Source organism: Phallusia mammillata, chromosome 2 (assembly GCF_965637545.1).
Source record: "Phallusia mammillata chromosome 2, kaPhaMamm4.hap1.1, whole genome shotgun sequence".
Classification (NCBI taxonomy): Eukaryota; Metazoa; Chordata; class Ascidiacea; order Phlebobranchia; family Ascidiidae; genus Phallusia; species Phallusia mammillata.
In genome coordinates this window covers 5,901,469-5,923,423 of record NC_137253.1, presented here as the reverse complement: position 1 = coordinate 5,923,423, position 21,955 = coordinate 5,901,469, and the positions used below count along the sequence as shown (strand labels likewise).

Genomic DNA, 21,955 nt, shown 5'->3' with positions numbered 1-21,955 from the left:
TATCACCCCAAACTGTCATGAAATTATTATTGGGAAACAATTCACAGCCTTGGGAAATAACAAAATAACGCTACGAAACGTAGATGCTCACAAAAACTGTCGACCCAACAGAATTTACAGGCGGCCCAACTTTGGGTCGCGACCCATAGGTTGGGAAACACTGAGCTATCAGACACCACTAACTGAGAACTCTGTACAGTCGCCTGACTACAAACAACTAGAACGTCAAACAAGGTTTATTGAACAAAACATCTAAAGTGACAACAACGTAACGGTATAACGTTGGCAGTAACTCGTTTAGTGCCCTACAAGTCTGGGACTAAATGCACAAGTATACGATATTTTTCTAAAAAAATATAGTTTTCACTTTCATATAGTTTTATTGAGTCAACTGCGGGTTTAACTGAAGCAAAATATTCAAATCCTACAATTTCGTTTTCCTGTGTAGCTTTTAAAAAAAATTAGCAGCTGCATTTTTGCTCAATGGTCCAACATATTTTTCTGTGGCAGCTTAATTCCAACCGTTAAGTTAAGTTGATTTCGCTTGTTGCAAAGAAACACAGCGACACCATTGCACTAAAACAGTCACCATACAAGAAATATACATCTCCGCCACGTTAAACGTCGTACAGCGCAAAAACTGGAGAATACCATTGGTGGACAATAGTAGAACATGTTACACCAACACGGTAGCGTGAAATCTGCTTTCGTGCAACACTGGGGCATAAGTTTACCCAAAGTTATTTACGTTTTTGCATCCGTCTGCAAAATTTTACAACAATACAACACAACAGGTGTGAGACAATATCAAAAAATGTATCTGAAAAAAATTGTTAAGGTGCAGACTGATGACTGATAAAAACAATGCTTTCATACATTTTAAAATCTTGCGTTCCGAAACCACTAATGTCTAGGGCAGTGCTCTTCAACCGGGTATACTGTATACCCAAGTGTATACCACATTAAAACTAGGGTATACGACTGAAGAAAGGTATACGAAGGGAGTACAGCTGAGGTCAGTGTTACTAAACGTCACTATTTTTATGAAATGCAGGAAGACATAGCATGGTGACCTATGTGAGACTGACCTGCTTATTGTAATTATTATTGCGTCAGGTTGGGATTGTTGCGTCAATAATGTGAATTATGAAGCAAATAAACACATACCTGGAGTATCTGTCAAGGTTGAACAATGTACTTTCTGAAATTTTACTTTCAATATTCCTGGAGTAAAGGATTGCGAATCCAAAAATTTGAGAACACGTCAACACCACACCACATGAGAACAAGTCAACACCACACCACATGTCCAAATCGCTGAAACAATGCAGCAACAAGCCAGCCATTAAATAAACTTCTTACGTTTACACACTTTTGTATGCTAAATTTCCTGGACGTAGCACAGGAGGTGCACAACCTTTCCGCTGTGGCGGCCGCATCGTAAATCTTTATTAACAGTGCCTGAAATCCAATTTAATATCTAGCTTACGTAGAACAGTCTGCGATCAGAATCTACTGTTTATAACGTCACCATCTAAATCAGGGGTTGGCAAACTACGGCTCGCGGGCCGCATGCGGCCCGGCAAAGGAGTTCATGCGGCCCGCCAAATGTTTCCGAGTAACGCTGAATAGTACTATGAGCACAGGCGCAGAGTTTTAAAAATACCGGGGGTGTGACTTGCCGATACCAATACCATGTGCAGTATCTGTACCCGCACGATCAGTTTTTTTTAAGGTTTGGTTTGGGTGACCGCTTAGTAGTTTTAAGAGACCGCAAGTGTTTCATTTAAATACTAAAAAATAGCCATTTCCAAATTTTTGGAAACCGCTGGAGAAATCAAACACCTTAAAAAATTCAGCCTTTGTTGCAACAAACGCTTGGTTTTTCAAAAAAACAAAACAATTACGATTGTAGCGTTTCAACCACTGTTTGTACAATCATGAACAAACGTATTTGTATAAAGCTGAAAATATACTATGTAATAATTTTGCGCAGGGGTGCACAACCTGCGGCCGCAATCTATTTTGCTAAATATTTTGATTTTCAAACTGCTAAAACAGATTTCGTGGGACTGGAAAAAAGATTACCAGTCTAGTAACCATATGCGCCAGGCTTTTTATCCGCTTATTATGTGCAAACAATGCGAAAAAACGGGCACTGCAATCGTCACAATACAGTTTATGACGTCATAAACAGTTAGCTCTGTTCAGCTAAACTTGTGCACAAGTTAGAAATTGTTAATCAGAGCATCTTAGGCGACTTTAAATGGTACCGGTATATATATGATACAAATCTTATTCTTTACATCAGTTATTTATAAACAAAACAACAAGCAAGCAATTGGCGGCCGTTGGTGAAATACCATGCGGCCCGATAAGTTTATAAACTTTTGAATGCGGCCCTTGCACTGAAAAGTTTGCCCAGCCCTGATCTAAATTGTGACGCTAATAATGCCTGTTTTCGCATTGTTTACCCATAATAGGCTTACAAAAAGTCTCAAACATGCGGCTTCTGTGCTGTTAATATTTTTTCCAGCCCCTCAAACAAGTTTTGCAAAACCTAATATTTCAGTTTACATGTTCACGGCCACAGGTTGTGTACTCCTGGCCTTGTATAACAATAATTCACGCGACCAGGCAAGTACCTATTGGTAGACTGTTACTTTCTGTGCACATTAATAAATTGCTATGTGTAGGGTATACAAAGTTGCTCAAAAATTGCAAAAGGTATACAACGGGGAAAAAGGTTGAAGAGCACTGGTCTAGGGTGTGATCTAAAAAAATGTTTCATGGAAATACTTTAGTTTGATACATGGTTTCCACAAGTAGATGTCAATTTATTAGCGTTTCTTGTGAAGAGCCATGTGTTGTTTTAAGTTACCAGCTTGTCGAAATTTTTTCTTGCAAACCTCACACTCAAAAGGCTTTGTGTCTTCATGTAAAACTGCATGACGCTTCACTTCTCTTGCCGTCTTGAATACTTTCTCACAAATATTACATCTGTGCTGGGTCTTTTTGTTGGTGTGGATTTTCATGTGTCGTTTTGCGTTGCCTGGTAGGTTGAAACTTTTTTCACAAAACTCGCATTTGTAGGGTTTCTCATCTGAATGCACAACCATGTGTTGTCTCAAATCACAGGAAGTTCGAAATGGTTTTTGACAAACTTTACAAATATGGCGTTTTTCGCCAGTGTGCGTAGACATATGTCTTGTAGCGTTGCCAGAAATGCTGAAACTTTTGTCGCAAAATTTACATTTGTATGGTTTGTCACCAGTGTGGCTCAACAAATGTGATTTCAAGTTAGCTAGTGTACGAAATTGCTTTTCACACATGTCACAGGAGTGAGATTTTTCATCAGTGTGGGTTTGTGCATGAGATTTCAACTCTTGAAGTCTCCGAAATTGCTTTTCACAGACATCGCACCGATGAGGTTTTTCTTCAGAATGAATCAACATGTGTTTCTTTGCATTCCCGGGATGAACGAATCTTTTTTCGCAAAAATCACATTTATACTGTTTATCACCATTGTGACTAGCAGTATGCAGTTTCAGCTCGCGAGGAGTTGCAAAACCTTTTTCACAGACTTTACAACGATGAATTTTCTTGCTGCTGTCGTGCGTTCTTGAATCATGCTTTCGTAAAGACATGAATGTTTGAAACCTTTTGCCACAAGTTTTGCAGCGAAACGGCATTTCCTTTGTGCTCTTTTCCATTATGCCCGTCAAATAACACACTTACTAAAACTTTCAAAAATTTTTGTTGTTACTATTTATTGCTTCTGTAAGACAGAAAAAATAATTTTAATTTTGAATAACTTCTCTAGGAAGCCTACAAACGTGTGAACAAAGAACTGTGAAAACGTTTTTCGTTAATGTTATGTTGAAACTGTGTTTTACAATTATTCAATGCAATCAACGTTCGCAAGACCAGCAGCGTCAAAATCAGGAGTCGGCAATACCTGGTAAAAGCCATTTTTCATGGCACGCCAAACGATTTGCGTTTCATTGCAAACTAAGAAATTATTATATCCAGCAAGAATCTAAGACCAGCTAACTGAGAACTCTGAACAGTCGCCTGACTAAAAACAACTAGAACGTAAAGCAAGGTTCATTGAACAGAATATATAAAGCGACAACAACGTAAAGGTATAACGTTGGCGACAACTTCGTTTAGTGCCCAACAAGTATAGGACTAAATGCATATGCGTCTGCTCTTTAGTGGTGTTGTCTGTAAACCCGTGTTTTCAGTAAGCGCCTGCTGGACTATTTTTTATGAGGTTATTGAACACGAATATAGAGTCAACGAACAATGCGGTAATTTATTGTTTTTAGAAGGCAACTATCTAAGACCGACAGACTTTAAAGACAAAGATAAAATAGTCGAAAATGCCTTACGTACCGCAACAATAAATAACACGAAAATATATAATAAACGATGCTACATATGACAAGCAAATATCTAATACAGGGGTAGACAAACCCCTGGCACAAAGGTGAATTTTCATGCCATAATTTGAATTGTTACTTTTCGTGTTTTTGGTTTGTTATTGTGTAACTGTCCAACAATCCAATCTACATGCACAATACTGTCTGCTTTCTGAATAATTTTAAGTTCTGCTTAAACCTCAATTACTCACAAAATGTTGGCACGCAGCGTCATTTGGCAATAGCAAGCAAATTGGCCCCCATACCCTAACAGGTTGCCGACCCCTTGTCTAATGTCACAAACATTTATTCCTTATCCAGATTATCGCCCTTATTTTTCACTAAAACTAGACGCTTAGTTGGAAACTTTGAAACATGTTCGCTGGGTTTTCCCATGTAGTACGTTATCGTTAGGAGATGGGAGTGCGCGAACATTTCTACACTTCGCAATACTTGGTCTACATTCCAACAAGCATTTTGTGGTCGCGGAGCACTTACAGCCAGTGTACATTGATTGACAATTAGCTGGTATGCACACTCCCCAACCAGTAGCCTACTTCGTTACCACTATGTCATTTCGACTAGCCATTTTAAGTCTTAACGCAAATTACAACAACAGTATAATAAATAATGTAATGTCCAAGTTGCAAAAAAAACGGACAAAATCCAAAAAGTTCCAACATGGCTATTTGGGATATTAACAAAAGACGCAAATTGATCGAATCAAATGAGTGCCGAGTCAATAAAGTGGAGTTTATTCGACTGTATTCTTTATGTAAGATTAAAAAATGATCTAAAATAGAAACTTTTTTAATGGCTGCAAAGCAAATTCATGTTCAGTACCTCATCTAAACTAGCGTATGTCTTTCGAATTTGTGTCAAAATACTTTCTTTCAATAAGCGAAAGGAACTGTTAAATCTCAGCACTTTCTGTAAAAAATGTAACACCTCTTCAAGACTATATACCACACAAAACAACAACGAAACAATTCAACCCATCAACCACTTATAATGCTGTTCGGTATTTCAGCTGAAGCTTTTTCAATGTTTCTTATCTTGCTTTGTGAGTTATTTTCATTTTATCTCTCTATTGTCTTTTATCAAACCTGCAACACTTCTCGCCTTATGTAATTTATCTCGATGGCTCTCACACCATGCAATCTCTGTATCAACCTTTTTCTTACACCGTTACGTTTGCATGAAGTAACTATTACGCAAAGAGTTTAAAAGTTGTTTCTCAATCCTAAATCCATAAAAATGCGCGATTTTGTAAAAGTACGTGACTGGTATACGATATTTTTTAATTATATTTTGTAACTTTCTTTTATTTTTATTAAGTCAACTACGGTTTTAACTGACGTGGAAATTATTCAAATCCTACAAGTTTGTTTTCTAGTTTAGTTTTTAAATAATCAGCTGCTACAGTTCCAACTTCCAACCGTTAAATTCATTTGAGTTCCGTTTGTTGCAAGGAAACACAGCGACACCATTGCACATTCACCATACAGGAAATAAAGATGCGCAACGTTGAAACGTTATAAAGCGCAAAAAAAAAATCGAGAATACCTTTGGTGGATGCAGTGTAATATCAATCATTTTGTTTCCATGCGCAAATAATTCATAAGATTACCCAAGTTAGTTACGTTCTTGCCTTCGTCAGCAAAATTTCGTTTGGTAGCCTATGGGACAATACCAAACAATTATCTGCTCAAAAATGATTAGGGTGTAGAGTAGACATTTGACTGATAACATAGCTTAAATCCGTTCTTACACACAGAACAATAATTGGAAAAAAGGCATTGTGGGTAAACTATTCACGGTTTTGAATAATCAGAGCCAGTATTTATGTATAAAACATATGACTTCGTTTCGACAAGCGTTGTTGTCATCCCAGGGTCGTTGTGCGGCAACTAGTCGCATACCTTCTGTTGCTTTTAATTCTGATGACCTGATGATGACAATAGCACTTGTCAAAACGAAGTCATGCTTTATACACAAATACTAGATCTGATTTTTTTGTATTTATATATTTCTAAATCTTTCTATTCCGAAGCAAGAAATTAAGACCAATCCCCACTAATGACTGGAATGTGATCTACAAGATGGATTGTTTTGTTGAAATACTCCAGTTCTATATATTGTATTCGCAAGTAGATGCCAATACCAATAGTGTTTATCGTGAACAGCCAAGTGCTGTTTTAAGTTACCAGCTTGTCGAAATTTTTTCATGCATATTTCACACTGAAAAGGTATCTTGTCTTCATGTACAACTGCATGATGTTTCACTATTCTTGCCGTCTTGAATGCTTTTTCACGAACATTGCATTATCGGGTTTTCTTGTTTGTGTGGATTTTCATGTGTCTTTTTGCGTTGCCTGGTAGGTTAAAACTTTTCTCACAAAACTTGCATCTGTGAGGTTTCTCATCTGAATGCACAACCATGTGTTGCCTCAAATCACAGGAAGTCCGAAATGGTTTCTCACAAACTTTACAGATATAGCGTTTTTCGCCAGTGTGTGTCGACATATGTCTTGTAGCGTTCCCAGAAATGCTGAACCTTCTATCGCAAAATTTGCATTTGTATGGTTTGTTTCCAGTGTGACTCAACAAATGTGATTTCAAGTTATCTAAAGTACGAAATTGCTTTTCACATATGTTACAGGAGTGAGATTTTTCACCAGTGTGGGTGTTTGCATGAGATTTCAAATCTTGCAATGTGCGAAATTGTTTTTCACAAACATCGCACCGATGAGGTTTTTCCTCAGAATGGATCAACATGTGTTTTTTTGCATTCCCCGGCCATGCAAATGTTTTTTCACAAAAATCACATTTAAACTGTTTATCACCATTGTGACTAGCAGTATGCAGTTTTAGCTCACCATGTGTTACAAAACTTTTCTCACAGACTTTACAACGATGGATTTTCTTGCTGCTGTCGTGCATTCTTGAATCATGCTTCCGTAAATATTTCTGTGTTTTGAACTTTTTGCCACAAGTTTTGCATTTAAACGACATTTCTTTTATGTTCACGTCCATTATGTCCGACATATTTTAACACAATTTCTCGACCTCTTTAAACTTGCTGCTTCTGTAAGACAGTAAATGATGTTTTTTTTAGGCCGTTTTCTGGTCAAATGTATAATAACGATTTGGCAATTTTCTTTATGTTTATGTGAAATATTAATGAAAAATGTGGCCATTGTTACTCACATAAACTGAAGTAGGAATGGTTGACCCTTGAAGTACCTAATAAAGTTGGACACTTTGTATGACTTCCTGACCTGTTTTGTAGCGCAGTTATGCTAGTTAACTATATGTATAGCGGTTCACTCATTCGCGTGCTTAATATGGTCTTTGGTTTACGCAAAGGGTGGAAAATCCCTAGCACGAATGCCAACGAATTTTGTGAGTTCACAATCCTGTACTCTTTAATAGAATTTAAACCTATTCCTTTTTTATTTTCAGTTTGACTTTTCACAATCTTAAAAACCAAACCTACACTCGTAATTTTGTCTGGTTACGTTTTACTGTATAAATCAACTGGCAATAACTACTACTACACAAGCCATTACCATTTCGACACAACAAGTAAATTGTAACGCGGCCTTCCAACGGTTGCCGACTCTGTTCTGCGTTCAGTACTCTTTTGGAAGTGACCTACTTAGTGGCCATGGAGCTTTTCTCATTAATACGCCAAGAACACATGGTAAACTACTAAAATAGTATTTGTCTCAACAGGTAATGCAGGTCGCCCAATCAAATGAGCACCAACTTGCAAAAACAGTCACATAACAATGTTAAAACAGTCGCCCTTTTCGGTTACTTTTAGCAAAACGTTGCCTATTGCTGCAAAACAAACGAATTTACTTCACTGCATTCAACATGACAAAACCCTTCTGAACCAAATTCTTTTCTTCTTTCAAACTTGCAAGCAGTTTTTTTTATCCCTGCTGGTTCCTAATCTTGTCCGACTTTGCACCACGCTGTTTCTCGTAAAGTCTAAACAAATCCTTTTTCTTAACAGTTCACGGTTGAATGGGTCCGTGTAAGGTTTTCGTCATCACCTCACAACTCAGCAGTTTCAGTTAAGTTTGCTTCTTTTAATGTAAGTACACATGAGGATACCACTGCACTGAATAATAGTGGATGGCACTATTGGTGGATCAACGAGCTCCAGCTACACTGTGTTATGAAGAGTTATGTGGTGGGATCTCACCAGAAAGAGTTTGGCGCTCTGTGAGTAAAACACGACTAGGGGGGAAACGTTGGTCGTACCAGTCGAGGGGGGGCTTAGGAAAACTAACCATCCAACTATCGAGGTTAAAAACAATCTCCAGAAGCAACGAAGCAAAAGGCCACACATGCAGCAACCTTTACAAAAAGGAACATTGCACAGAGTACCAGAATTCAATAGAAAGGAAGTGCCTGCTGCGTTTTACAGCATGGGCTGCTTTCTTTCGGTTACACGCTGGGCAATTTTCAATGCAAGTGCTGCTAGAAGCGAAAGTAAGCTATCATGTGAACACAATTTCTATGATGGCAAATTCACGTTTGATTTTTTTGTAAATAGTTGTCTTGGGATGTCAATTGAGCTTGTATATTAGCCAGCTTTTATGACTAGGCTTCAAAACGAAATTCGCTAAGCTCTTCTTTGTTCACCGATCTAACCTATCAGCTGATCAAGTTATTTCTAACCATTTGACAAACAACAGTTTGAAAACACTATTGAATATGATCGAAAATACATTTATTTTTGTATTGTATCGTAACGTATACACATTTATTAAATTATGATACATAACTACAACAATAGGCAATTACTTAACCCAATTTAGTTGTGAAGAAGTATGTTCCGTAAAGAAAACCGCTATGGAACCATGAAAAATCCAACATAATAATGTGGCCCAGCAAACTATATCGCTACAAATAATGGATTATAATCAGGAAGTTAGTTTATTTCGCTTGGTGAACATAACGACACAATAGCACTAATATACAATAAAAAACCGGAAAAAGCTGTACAGCGTAAAAACGCCATGGAGCGCAAAACAATGAAGGGCACGATTGGTGGATCGCGACTAAACGCGCTGAAGCAAGTATGGATAATAATAAGAAAACCTCAAACCGCTTGAACTAAATGTAAGAAAGGTTCGCTCACAACACATTGCGTACAAGAGTGCAAAGTTGTCTTTCGTTCAAAAATCGTGTCAGCCGGTTCCATCACAAAAGTCATACTTTTAAAACCGGTTCTGTTACAAAAAGTCTAGTGACAGTAACCAGTAATGCCAACCGGTTTGCTGATCTCATAAAATTGCTTGAGACGGTTGTAGAGGACCGGTTGAATCCCACCACTAGGTGTTTACAATTCGTAACGATTACTTATAGTTTATAACTTTTGCCCCAAAAATTAGACGTCTGATTCCCTAAGACAATGAGTGAGCATGTGACGTTGCAAAAACTTTTCATATTTATAGCTTTTTTCACACATTTTGCACTCAAATGACCCTTTATGTCGATGTGTGGCGAGATGACGGTTAAGACCGGCCGATGAAGTAAAGCTTTTGACACAAAATTTACATGCAAAAAGTGGGGTTACATGAACTCTCAAATGCATCTTTAATTCCTTTTTTTCTAGAAATTGTTTATCACACATGTTGCAATTAAATGGCCTCTGGCCTGAGTGAAGAAGGTTGTGGTGTCTAAGCGACTGTGGAGTCGCTAATACTTTGTCGCAAATGTTACACTGGAAAGTTTTTTTACCACTGTGAGTTAACCGGTGAACATTACGATTGCATGCCTGGGAAAATCGTTTGTCACAAATTTCGCATTGATAAGGTTTTACACCAGTGTGACTTATTTTGTGAACATGAAGCGCACTTGATGCGGAAAACTGTTTTTCACAAATGTCACACCTGAACGGTTTTTCACCAGTGTGAACCAGCTTGTGTTTCAAGAGCACCCACGCCCGTGAATATCGTTTACCACAAATATCACACTCATGAGGTTTTTCACCAGTATGAGTCAACATGTGACTTTTGCGATGAGCCGATTGCGTAAATTGTTTGTCACATAAAGTACATTTAAAGGGTTTATCAATTTTGTGAATATTTTGATGTATTTTTAGCTTGGATGGCGTCAGATAAAACTTTTCACATATGTCACATCTGTGCGTCTTTTCACTTGTATGAGTGTACCTGTGATTTTTCAGCTGGAGGCAACTGTCACACTCCTTTCCACATATGTCGCAGATAAAGTTTTCCGTTATTAATTGTTTGATTTGAAGGGTTTTAAGACTTGGTTGCGAAAACATTGTTTGTTTAATCATCTGATCTTGACCACCTTGCGAGTGATTGTCGTTGCAAGTTGTCTTCAAATCTTTTCCAACTGACACAGAATTTTTGCCGGAATTTGTTTCTTTGGACATCAGTACTTCAGACATCATAATTTTTTATCAATTGAAGTATATATATATATACTAAACGAATTCCTGAAAAACACAAACGCATAATATTATGTTTACATTTCAATTACGGTAAACGACCGATAAATTCGTTTCACTTAACAAGATGTATGAACGATACAAAAAACTTGTTTGAAAGCTGGCAGTCCAAAAACCTTCAGCAACTTCATATTGACGTTTAAGTAAAGAATTTGCACGCTCGTTAGTAGCAAAGGACTAGGTTTGTCGAATGACTAAGCTGTATAAGCAAAAAAATACACAACTATTAGCATTAGAAGTCAAAACATCTTGCATACCGTATGCCGATTAAAATGAACAGCTTTAAAAATTGAAAAGGTATTGGCATCGCTTAAGTCACACACAATTTGACAAGAAGTAATAAATCAGAAGATAGGCAGTATAAATACGCTACATTACACCAAATCACATTGCCCAAAATGTTTAAAATTGTAAACACATAATGGTACTGAGCGAGCGATTTAAAAACGGATTAAATAAGAAACAAGCGCCCGGTGGTCGACAGCCTGGTAAGAGCATTGGCCAAATTATTTTAGGTAAAATGTTAAGTATGCTGTGTCCGAGTCTGGGTATACACTGACATAAAGATATTTTTGGCCATGTTTAATTATAAAAAGAGGGAAAGTAATTTTATAATCGTTTTTTCTTTTGGCAGCGCACTCCATAGACGTATTGACTAAACAAGTAGTTCAATTTTATGGTACAATAACATGATGGAATTTTAGTGGGGGGTTAAAGGGCATATTTAACCTAGTCTCAGGTTGGTTGTGGTATGCAACCTTGTCAATAAAATGGTTCAACGCAATCTAATTTTGTTTAACGAGTGGACATACGATAGCGATTACTTCCGACTTTGCACAACCCCGACATACCTTTTGTGCTAGAAATACGGCTTTTAAAATTAGTCTGCGAAGATTTTTACGAGCTTGAAAGGTATGTTACGCATGAAGTAGACATACGCGTCGGATTTTTTTAGCCCATTATGTGTAAACAATATTAGTAATAAGCCAGCAAGATAGAGCGCAACAACGTAGATAGTGGCATGATAAGTAGTAAATAATACAGGCAATTGTTTGAATACAACAACCTACACCTAATAAACGAAAATTAAAGTTATCCACATTTTCCTGGCAGTATGACAAAAGTAAAACAAAAAGCACTGATAAACAAATTTCAGTTCACAACGAGTAACACAAAAGTCGATAACCCCTTGTACGCATTCCAAAGTTGGCAATTCAAATGGTTTTTAGTGGCATGCCTAGTAATTTTCGATCATTTATTTTAGTACAGTTGCATCCAATGAAAGTTATTACATCGTTAGTTTGTTATGGTTTAAAAGTATCAAAACGAACCGTGCAGATAAGAATCTGACTGCTTTCCCATTATTATTCAAATCAAACGGCACAAAAAACCACCGTAACATAAAAAAAATTAGCACGTTTAGTTTATATCATTTTTACACAGCAAGTAAAAGGCACGCTTTCGAAAAAACACACTTTTAGTTTTCTACTAAAAGATTAACTTTTTTACACATGTGACTCTGGTAGCCGAAGCCCACATTGCAGCATATGGCTTTTCAAACTCTTTTTTCGGGTAAAGCCTTTTTCACATACGTTGCACTTAAATGGCCTTTCACCAGTATGGGTGATTTGATGGTGAATGAGGTTGGACAACATATTAAAACCTCTACCGCAAATTTTACATTTGTGCGATTTCGCGTTTACGTGACATTGAGCATGAACATTCAACATTTGAATTGTCCGAAAGTCCTTGTCACAAATTTCACACTTGTAAGGTTTTTCACCAGTGTGGATTCTAGTATGGTTGATTAGGGTTTGATGACAGGCTAAGCCTTTCCCACAAATTTCGCACTTAAAACGCCTTTCATCATTGTGAGTCAATTTGTGCGCTTTAAGCTGAGTCCGATGCAAAAACAGTTTATCACAGATATTACACTTGTACGATTTCTCACCAGTATGAATTAGCTTGTGTAGTTTCAGGACAAACGGTCGTGAAAACTGCTTTTCACAAATGTCGCATCTGCTGGAATATTCATTTTTGTGAGTCTGTTGATGCGAATCCCGTTCAGACAAACTTAGAAAGCATTCCTTGCAGGTTTTGCACTTGTAAGTTTTTGCTGGGCGAGTGTGAACAATCATATGTCTTCGCAGGTTTGCCGCTCTAGCGAAGCTTTTTTCACAAATATCGCACACATTATGATTTGATGTCGATTGGGTGGGTGTCCAGTTTTTGATTTTACTTGATTTTATACTGACCTTTTGTCTGGTCATCTGACCTTGACGCTTTTGGACATTGTTTTTAGACGTGGCCTTTGAGTCCTTATCAGGTGACACAGCATTTTTGCGCGACGATTTCTCTTTAGACCTCATTTGTGTGAAGCTAAACTATTATCTTAAGTTGAAGAAAAATGCCTGACAATCACAAACGTAAATAAAAGTTCAGGTCGATCATTTTTTGCAATATAGTATAGGTTAGATTTTGCAACTCTACAATCACAAAAAAATGCGAACAGCACATGGCCTAAAAAACGCTGTTTAAGGTCTTTATCTGGGTTAATCATGCATTTAAAACCATACACACCACCAGCACATATACAACTAAGGAAGCAATCCGTGGTGTTTATTTACCTTATTCGTGCTGTAAAACAACTGCGACCTGTTCAAGCAGAAAAGGCTATTGATGTGTTGAAACTTTGTTTCAATGCATTTCTCCACAACAATAGCAAAACCTTGACTAAGCTTTTTTGCCTTAGCAAACACAGTCCGAACTACCAGGTTTTGTGCTGTACAGTTGCACATACAAATTCACAAACTAACTACGTTTTGTCCCATTGGCTTTTGTCCCAAATCATTATTTGTTGTTGTTTTTTCTGCTTTTAAGATAAACTTAACAAACAAACCAGCTAGAAAACTGCACGTGGTTTCCCTCAAGTCTAGCCACCTTGTTGTGTACCTGGAAAACTTTTTTCTGTGCGTTACGCTCTGATAAGCAAGGATTTTTCAGTCAGCTGTTTACCGTTAAACTGTTTAAAACAAAATGACCTCGCCTTATAATTAAGACACTTTCATTACTTTACATTTAAATGGCGACAAAAAGTTATTACTAGCAGCTATTTACACCCTACTATTGGAAACATTTAAACATTCAGCGTAATTCTTCTGATTTGAAACAACGTTTTTAGTGGAATACACAAATAAGCATTGTTGAAAGACTACAGCATATTGTGCAACAATGGGAATGAATGTTCCTCAATTATTGTGGTCATGTAACAAAGTCTTTATTTATTTAGGTACACATAAAACAAAGTTAGGCCCAGAGAGAGTATGTAAACGCGAGCCATTCCGGAGCCAGGACTTGTATGAAACTGTGTGTTAAGCAGTCAATGAAATCGACTGCAGCTAAGGTCCAGAAATTGTGGATCAGAATTTTACCATTACTGTTTAACCTTTTGCCAACAGTTAACTTGGGTAAATTTTAACCTCTATTTTCGGGAAAGTCTTATTTAACATTTAACTGGTGGTTACACAAGGCTTATAGTTTTGCTATGGCCAGTTATATAGCATGAGCTACCACACCAAATCTAAACGCGCATAGTTATTTCTGGCTTGTTGGGAACAAAAACTCGATTTTCTTTACAGCTAAGAGTATTTATTTCCAAAAATGTAATAAGCTTGCATAAAGTAAACCTTGTTTTGCCATTGAAATCAGGTCTTCTCAACACAAACAATCTCACCAATTTTTTTAATCAATCTAATTGCAATATGTTGCATATTCTGGCTGCTTAGAACGACTTAATCAAAGCAGCAGTGTTACTATACCAAACTACTAGTTGCTGTGCGACTTGAGCCTGTTCCACCGCAAACAATTGAACCTAAAAAATCCCCGCCAGTTTCCCTTTTTCTTGCACTTTGCACTGTGCGTCACACTCCACTGAATTCCATCCTTTAAAGCAGGAAATTGCAAGGAGAAACCCATCGCAAGTAACATATATCGGATGTGTAAGGACTGTTTGTGTAAAAAGGTTAAATCTGTTTAACTGCAGCAAGATACAAACGGTGTTTGTAAAATCGGAATCTTTTTGGCCTTGTCCATTGCGCGAAAACTTTACAAGAAATTTCATGACTTAAAATCTTTGGATTTTGAGAAAAAATGTTTAAAAGCCTACGACACCCGGTATTCCCAGGCGGTCACCCATCCAAGTACTGACCGGGCCCGACGTTGCTTAACTTCCCAGATCGGACGAGATGGGGTGTTCTCAACGTGGTATGGTCGTAGGCAAAGGCTTGCCCAAGTTTAGGCTTCTTATGGGCTAGTTGCCTACAGCCGGAATGTATTCAAAAATTTGTGCAGCCTGTATCTACACTAGGGTTGCCATTCGTCCGGATTTTCCCTGACATGTCCGGGAATTTAGTGTTTAAATCTGCGTCAGGGAGAATAGGTAAAATGTACCTAAAAGTCCGGAATTCAAGAAAAAATATTTGTATATATTATAAAAATTAATGTACCAACGGAGAAAGTTTCTAGTAGATACAACCGCGTCTATACCATGAAACGCAGGTTAACGTACCTGTTACTGTTTGATGTGTGTGCGCGCGTAACAATACCTGTTTGTTACTAGATGTTTAACAATATGCGTTAAATACACAAATAAAAATCCGCGTTTCAAGAAAACACAGCATTCGAAGCTACATGAGAACGTGGAAAATTTCATTTAACTGTGTACCTAATATGCAGGGAACTAACAAACAACTAAAAGTCATTTTTACAGTGGCATTTTTACAGTGGAACACTTTTACAGTGGCATTTTTCTTCAAATTTAAAAAGCTCCTTGTGACTCCCATCGTTTAATTTTTTTGGTTAAAAAAGAACTTAACTAAACAGAAGCGTGCGCAGAAAGTTAATTGACAAGGATCAGAGTATCGTATGTAACGTTTTCTCGTGTCGCTGTCCGTGTGACTTCCCAATATTCTAATTTATTCCGGAATAGAAGTGTTTGGATCGCAAAAATGATCAAAGTTCAAGTGAGAATCGACCGTCTCCATTGTTAAACAATAGGCTTTATTGCATGACAATTGACAACTAACAAAATGCAATTGTTCGCGCACAATTGTAATGTTTTTGTCCTGTCTGTGATGTCAGATTTGGATCCTTGTTATGCGCAATTTTGCATAACTAGCTAAAATCCTGCAATCAACTTTCGTTTTTCTACACTCAGACTTACGTCAACACATTTAGACTTAAAGTTTGAGAAAAACTGGGTTCACGCAACCGAGATAAATTTTGTCAGGGATTGTGTTTCATAAAATATGGCAACCCTAATCTACACCGACCACCGCACTAGGGCTTACTAATTTGTCTCGAACGCAACACTGCCTGCCTGACAGATACGAAATCCCTTTTCTGTTGCACAACAGCATTGCCATTGGTTCTCTGTTAAAGCGAAGTGTCACAAATCGGAAATAATATTCACACGCAAATGGCCGATAAACTTACGAAAGGAACATGTGACGTTAAGAAAGTCAATATTTCCCAACTCATACACAAACATAATCACGACATTACTCTTGTACAATTACACCCAATCAAATTACGTACCAACTTGTTAAAGGTCTCACGACGACCAAAAAGGCTACTCACAGTCACAGAACAGAAAGAAACTGTAAAACGTGGTCAGCACAAGATTGCACCACTAATGACTTTGGACTCATTGTTATATTAGAGAATTCTTCACCAATCATGGCAAACGCTTTGTTACGTCACAGTAAATAAAGTCAGGTCACAAGCGAGAACTAGAAACAAGGAAAGAAAGCAATACAAGCAAATTCTCGCTTTAACATTGCTACTAAGCTCTTTCATACACCTATGACAAGCTGGGCGCAGCAACGTATGCTTTGCTTCATTCAAAACTGACAAACATTGAGTGATAGCAACATATTTGCTTGGTTTCAAGCATTACAACGAATACAATTGGCACAACGAAAATCACATGAACATAAAGACATTTCACAAACAATGGCTCATTACGTTTCGTGAGTATACGCGTATAATACAAGTTAAACATTCTTCATTGACTTCTTAATACAAGATGTATTTTAATTTCCCCTTAGTGTGTTCCCCGTGCGTTGCACTTGTATTATACGCGTATACACTTGTATTATATGCTTTTTCTTCCATTTTAAACGATGTTTTGCTTGCCGACTTCTGAAACGCTAAAGCATACATTTGTAATCCTAAATTAGCAATGGGCAAAGTAAAAGGTTGTGTCATATCACTTCAAGTGAATTGGCACAATCCTTCAACTGCATATGCAAGTATGAATTTGTTTACAACGCTTGAGTGGCATTATGACAAAAATGCTATTAGACTATTCATTTTCTGCCTGCTGGCAATATTAACTACAATTTTGTAAACCGTACAAACAACAACACACTGTCACCGAAAAAAAATCATGTAAAACATTTCCAATAAAGTCAAGCTCAGATGATGTCAGCTATATATATCATTCAAGCCGAATACTGTTGTCTTCACAGTCCATCAGCACTGATAACACAACTGCGTTTCGCAAAGCTTTCAAGCTTTTTCTGTGTAAAACATGAGGGAGGACGTTCCTAATAGGTTTGGTGTACAGTGCACAAGGTCACTACAGCGTGTTTCAGCAATAGAGGAAACCGTTTAACATAACACGTTGGCTCGTGTTTTAACCGGCTTTCAACGTTCACACAATGACGGAGGTACCTAGCAGCAAAAATTCGCAAAATAGTTTCGATTTTATATAAGTTAAATTTTTTGGTTGAATTAATGAACCCTTTGGACCATAAATACTTGCAAGGTGTAGCTATTAATTCGAAATCACGTTTTGTAGGAGTTTTAGAAGTTTAATCGCACCTTGTACTATAAATTACTCCGGGGCGCCACCTTGCAAAGCTTGTGATTGCTTAACGAGCTTGCAAGCATTTTTGCAAAATCTGAACTTCTGTACAAGACATTCTTAATGTTCGTTTCTTGTGAACCTATCACAAAGTTCTGTCGTGTTATATACGTCGCTATCTGTTGAGCACACTTTATATGCTTTCTGATCCATTTCTCCATTTCAATTTTCTCTAAATAGTTCACTCTTTAAAACGAATGATACTTAATTGCTATGGAATCACAAAATTTTAATTACACAGAGCACGTTTATGTATCACGAAGCAAAATGGTATGGATCGCAAACCTACTTTAATTCAATGTGCAATACGAACAGCAAATAATAGAATTGATTGCCTCAAATTTTCGTTATGATGAAATTAAACCTTTTTTTGGTTAATAAATCACAGGAAATTTCGCAACAAAATGCGTCATGCGTTTACGGCGTCTGACATAGTGCAAGAATATATCGTTTTTGTACGCTTTAATTTACCAAAAGTAGCGAGGTGTTTATAAACATTATATATTGGAGGTAAGGTAACAAAATAGAATGACACAATCAGCAAGCAGCCAGTGCACATGAGAGTTAACCAAAAAAAGCAGTTTGCCCAGTTGGGTGTGGCCAAATAAGGAAACCGTGAATGTGGTGAAAATAAAAACCCACCTAAAAATGATAAGTGTTGAACTAGCACCAGCATAATTGCCCTTTAATGACCCTTGTGTTATCGATTGTAGCAAGGTTAGTTCGAACAGCAAGTAGGCCAGAAGAACAAAAGTTAACTAAACAGAGCAATTTGTCGGTGCGCACAAACGCCAAATGCAGTGAAATGTGAACCCAAGTAAATAAGTTTGTGGTAAAAAAAACCACTCGCATCGCCATATTTGTCATATCAATGACCCTATATGATGATTTATATAAGCATAATACCAGTGGAAACATTTGACCAATTCAGAAAAAAAAACCTGGACTTTGGCTACATCGTTGCAAGTTTATCATCGAAAAGTCTTCGGGGAGCAAATGTACGTTCGGGGAAATCAGCAAACTGTGGTACCAAACGGTGCTTTGCGCCAGTTGTACGTTTTCAAGCTAATTCACTCCCATGGGTTTAGTTTTCTCTACCATGCCACAAATTGCGTGCAACGTAACAAATCCACCTCAAATCCTATGTTTCTTGTGGTTTTGCTGTCAAGTTTTCGAATATTCTTTAGGGTTCCTGAAATTTTCCGTTTTTGTCAATTGGCATGTTAGTGTAACCAAAAAATCTACAACGTTGATTAAGAGATAATATTGTACTTCGAAATCTTTTTTGAACTGCGCAAGGACTGTAATGAACAACACACGAGTAATTTAAATGCAAATGAATAAAAAGGTTTCGTAGGCCAATGCTGAGTTTAAATGCATAACATCAAGTTAAAGCAACATATGTTACTCATAATACAATTGGAACTTGTGGCGCTAAAAACACATACAATTGCAAAAGGAAGGAAATTGGGATCGCGCTGCAACACATTATACCTATGGAAACAATCAAACTTCATGTATCTGTAATTCACACATTGCTATCACTGGATACCACAGAAAAGTTTTTTTGAGGGAATTCATACATACACAACGTAAATGAATCGTTACTGCAGAATAATTCTCACATACTTTTACAGAATTTGAGTTTGTGCAAAAATAAAAACGCGGGCAAAATTTGTGGTGCTGTTTTGTATTGTGGTTAAACCGTTTTTCCCAAATGTCTAAAATAGGACAAGCACAATCAGCAAATCAGTAAACATTTTTGGGCTAAGTTCCAAATTAAAGCTAAAATAACGATGGTAATCAGACCAACATCGCAGTGAAATATTCAAGGTAAAACTGGTTAAACATTTTTTTCAAAATGTCCGCATCATAACCGTGGTGTTAACCGAAATCACAACGTAAAGTAAATGTTAGGCACTGCAAATAATAAAAATACAATAAGGTACTACAGCACAGTAAACTTTACAACCACGCTATAAATAAAGAAAAAGTAAAAAATGATGTTGAGATGTTTTTTATGGTTGAGAAGTACAGATTTGGAACTTAGAATTGCATAATTTGATCCACAGGATCGTAAGAAACACGTTTAAAACATAATGCAAGTCAGAAAGGTCAAAACGGAAGAACAAAAATCGTACATAATTTCTCACAAGTGACAACCTTCTGCAAGCCGCATCCTAAATTACACTATATTTTACTTCAAGATAAAGGGTAGTATTTAACCAATAAGCGTCAAGTTAACAAATCGCTTGCCACAAATTCGACTTTACTGAGATATTATGTCGCGTCTGCAGGTGTTTCTGAATGTAGGACTTTCTTTTCAAAGTCTTTTCGCATATCGGACATTTTACATGCACGTCTTGATGTGTAAGTAAATGAGCACGCAAGGTGCAACGGACACGAAATGTTTTGTCGCACAAATGACAAGCATGAGGCCTTTCATCTACATGGCGTAACATGTGCCTTTTAAGCCCTTCGTTTTTACGAAATCTCTTGTCACAAATTTCGCATTTATACCGCTTTATTTTGTAATGAACTAAAGTGACGTGTTTCGTTAAACAGCCTTTTTTTCTGAAATGCTTTTCACAAATTTCACATGTAAAGGGCTTTTTGTCACTGTGCGTTAGTACATGACTGTTACGGTTCCCATTATTAATGAATGTTTTCTCACAATACTCGCATTTATAAGGCCGTTCGACTCCTTCATAATGTGTAAACGTGTGTGTTGTCAAGTGGTCTGCAGTACGAAATTCCTTTTCACAAATATCACATCTATAACGTTTTTTCTCTTGGTGAATGTGCATGTGTCTTTTCAACCCTGATCTGTTGTGAAAAAGTTTTTCACAAATTTCACAACAGTGAGTTTTGTTTTGATTTGATGACAAATTAGGTTCTGTTGAAGTTTCTGTATCGGTTGAAAGGTCATCAGATTCTTCAGGTAAATTTTCAGCAACGGTGGGTTTTGTTTTTCTGTGTGTTTTTGACGTAGTTGGCTGATCAGTGTTTTCACTGGAATGTTGTTCCATGTGTTTCTTAGCATTTCTGAAAAGCAGAAATTGTTTCTCACAGATGTCGCATTTGAAGCTCTCCTCTCTAGTGTGAGTCAGGGAATGCATTTTTAATCCCAGTTGCGAAGCGAAAACTTTTTCGCAGATATTGCATCTGTGGACGTTTTTGTCACAGCTGAATTTGTTAGATTCGTGTCTTTTTAAACGAGAATTCTTTGTGAAGCCTTTTCCACATGTTTTGCATTGATATGGCCTTGTTGGATCCCATTCTGCACCGTTCATGCTTTTGTGCTATTTCCGCAAAGTGTTTTGCTTCTACAAATAACTTCAGTGCATCAGTACATTCAAATGTATACAGATATGTTTTACACTAGGTTAAATTTACAACCTAAAAACATATATAATATTATATAATAAAATATAATATTTGTTTTGAAACACTCTACACTCTACAGTAAGCACACTCTGTTCTCAAACAGTGTCAGAGAGTCGTGGTAAGCTTTGAAGTGCCAATCGTGTTCAACAGCTATGCAGTGATAACGTGGGTAACCTTAACTGGCAAATGCCGTCATTGGACCTGTTTTAAATAGGTCTATGCATTTCATCCATCATGCTTTTTAATCTGTTTCAAACCAATTTGTCACAGGGATTGCCGTCAAAATCGCTAAATGCATGAAAATAGAAACATCCAACGTAAAACAACACATTGCACAACAAGTTGCTTAGTGTTCAAAAGGTCAAATTTGCGGCATCTTAGTTAATATTTTCTTGGTTCAAGTCAGAAAGCTATAAGCGCCAGTACCATAGCTTAAATAAGATTATAAAAGACCTTTTCAGCAACGCTCAATTGATCTGTGAAAAAGCAGATTGCCTCTCTATTACGCGAACTGCAATCAAGCATCAGAAACCAAAATGTCAAGCGTCCGCAGCCTGTGACATACAGGCGCCACGAGGGACAGGAAAACGAATATTGGCTGCCTCGTCTTATCGCCAATCAATCAAATGCTGTCTAGACCCAGGACGAGTCACTCAAAACCTAGCTATACGCAAATTTTAAAATGTATCCAAAACCTATTCCGGAAATCGTTTGTGC

At 37.2% G+C, this 21,955-nt stretch overlaps 4 protein-coding genes and 1 non-coding gene across 5 annotated transcripts; all 5 read right to left on the bottom strand.

Annotated features, from left to right (window-relative positions):
- Positions 1-218: 218 nt before the first annotated feature.
- Positions 219-3,800, bottom strand: LOC145214137 (uncharacterized). The gene has a single exon (XM_080082603.1). The coding sequence runs from the start codon at positions 3,711-3,713 to the stop codon at positions 2,841-2,843; it is 873 nt and encodes a 290-aa protein (XP_079938729.1). The 5' UTR covers positions 3,714-3,800; the 3' UTR covers positions 219-2,840.
- Positions 3,801-5,856: 2,056 nt separating this feature from the next.
- Positions 5,857-8,333, bottom strand: LOC145214142 (uncharacterized). The gene has a single exon (XM_080082607.1). The coding sequence runs from the start codon at positions 7,470-7,472 to the stop codon at positions 6,750-6,752; it is 723 nt and encodes a 240-aa protein (XP_079938733.1). The 5' UTR covers positions 7,473-8,333; the 3' UTR covers positions 5,857-6,749.
- A 1,061-nt stretch (positions 8,334-9,394) lies between these two features.
- Positions 9,395-10,911, bottom strand: LOC145214134 (uncharacterized). Its single transcript, XM_080082602.1, has one exon. The coding sequence runs from the start codon at positions 10,864-10,866 to the stop codon at positions 9,832-9,834; it is 1,035 nt and encodes a 344-aa protein (XP_079938728.1). The 5' UTR covers positions 10,867-10,911; the 3' UTR covers positions 9,395-9,831.
- A 1-nt stretch (position 10,912) lies between these two features.
- Positions 10,913-21,242, bottom strand: LOC145212847 (uncharacterized). The gene is made up of 2 exons (XM_080081107.1): positions 20,108-21,242; positions 10,913-13,302 (listed from the first exon to the last, which is right to left on the bottom strand). Exons 1-2 carry the CDS (start codon positions 21,142-21,144, stop codon positions 12,429-12,431), a joined length of 1,911 nt encoding a protein of 636 aa, XP_079937233.1. The 5' UTR covers positions 21,145-21,242; the 3' UTR covers positions 10,913-12,428.
- Positions 15,082-15,200, bottom strand: LOC145215696 (5S ribosomal RNA). The gene has a single exon (XR_013857349.1). It is a non-coding gene; the product is annotated as a 5S ribosomal RNA (ribosomal RNA).
- Positions 21,243-21,955: the final 713 nt, after the last annotated feature.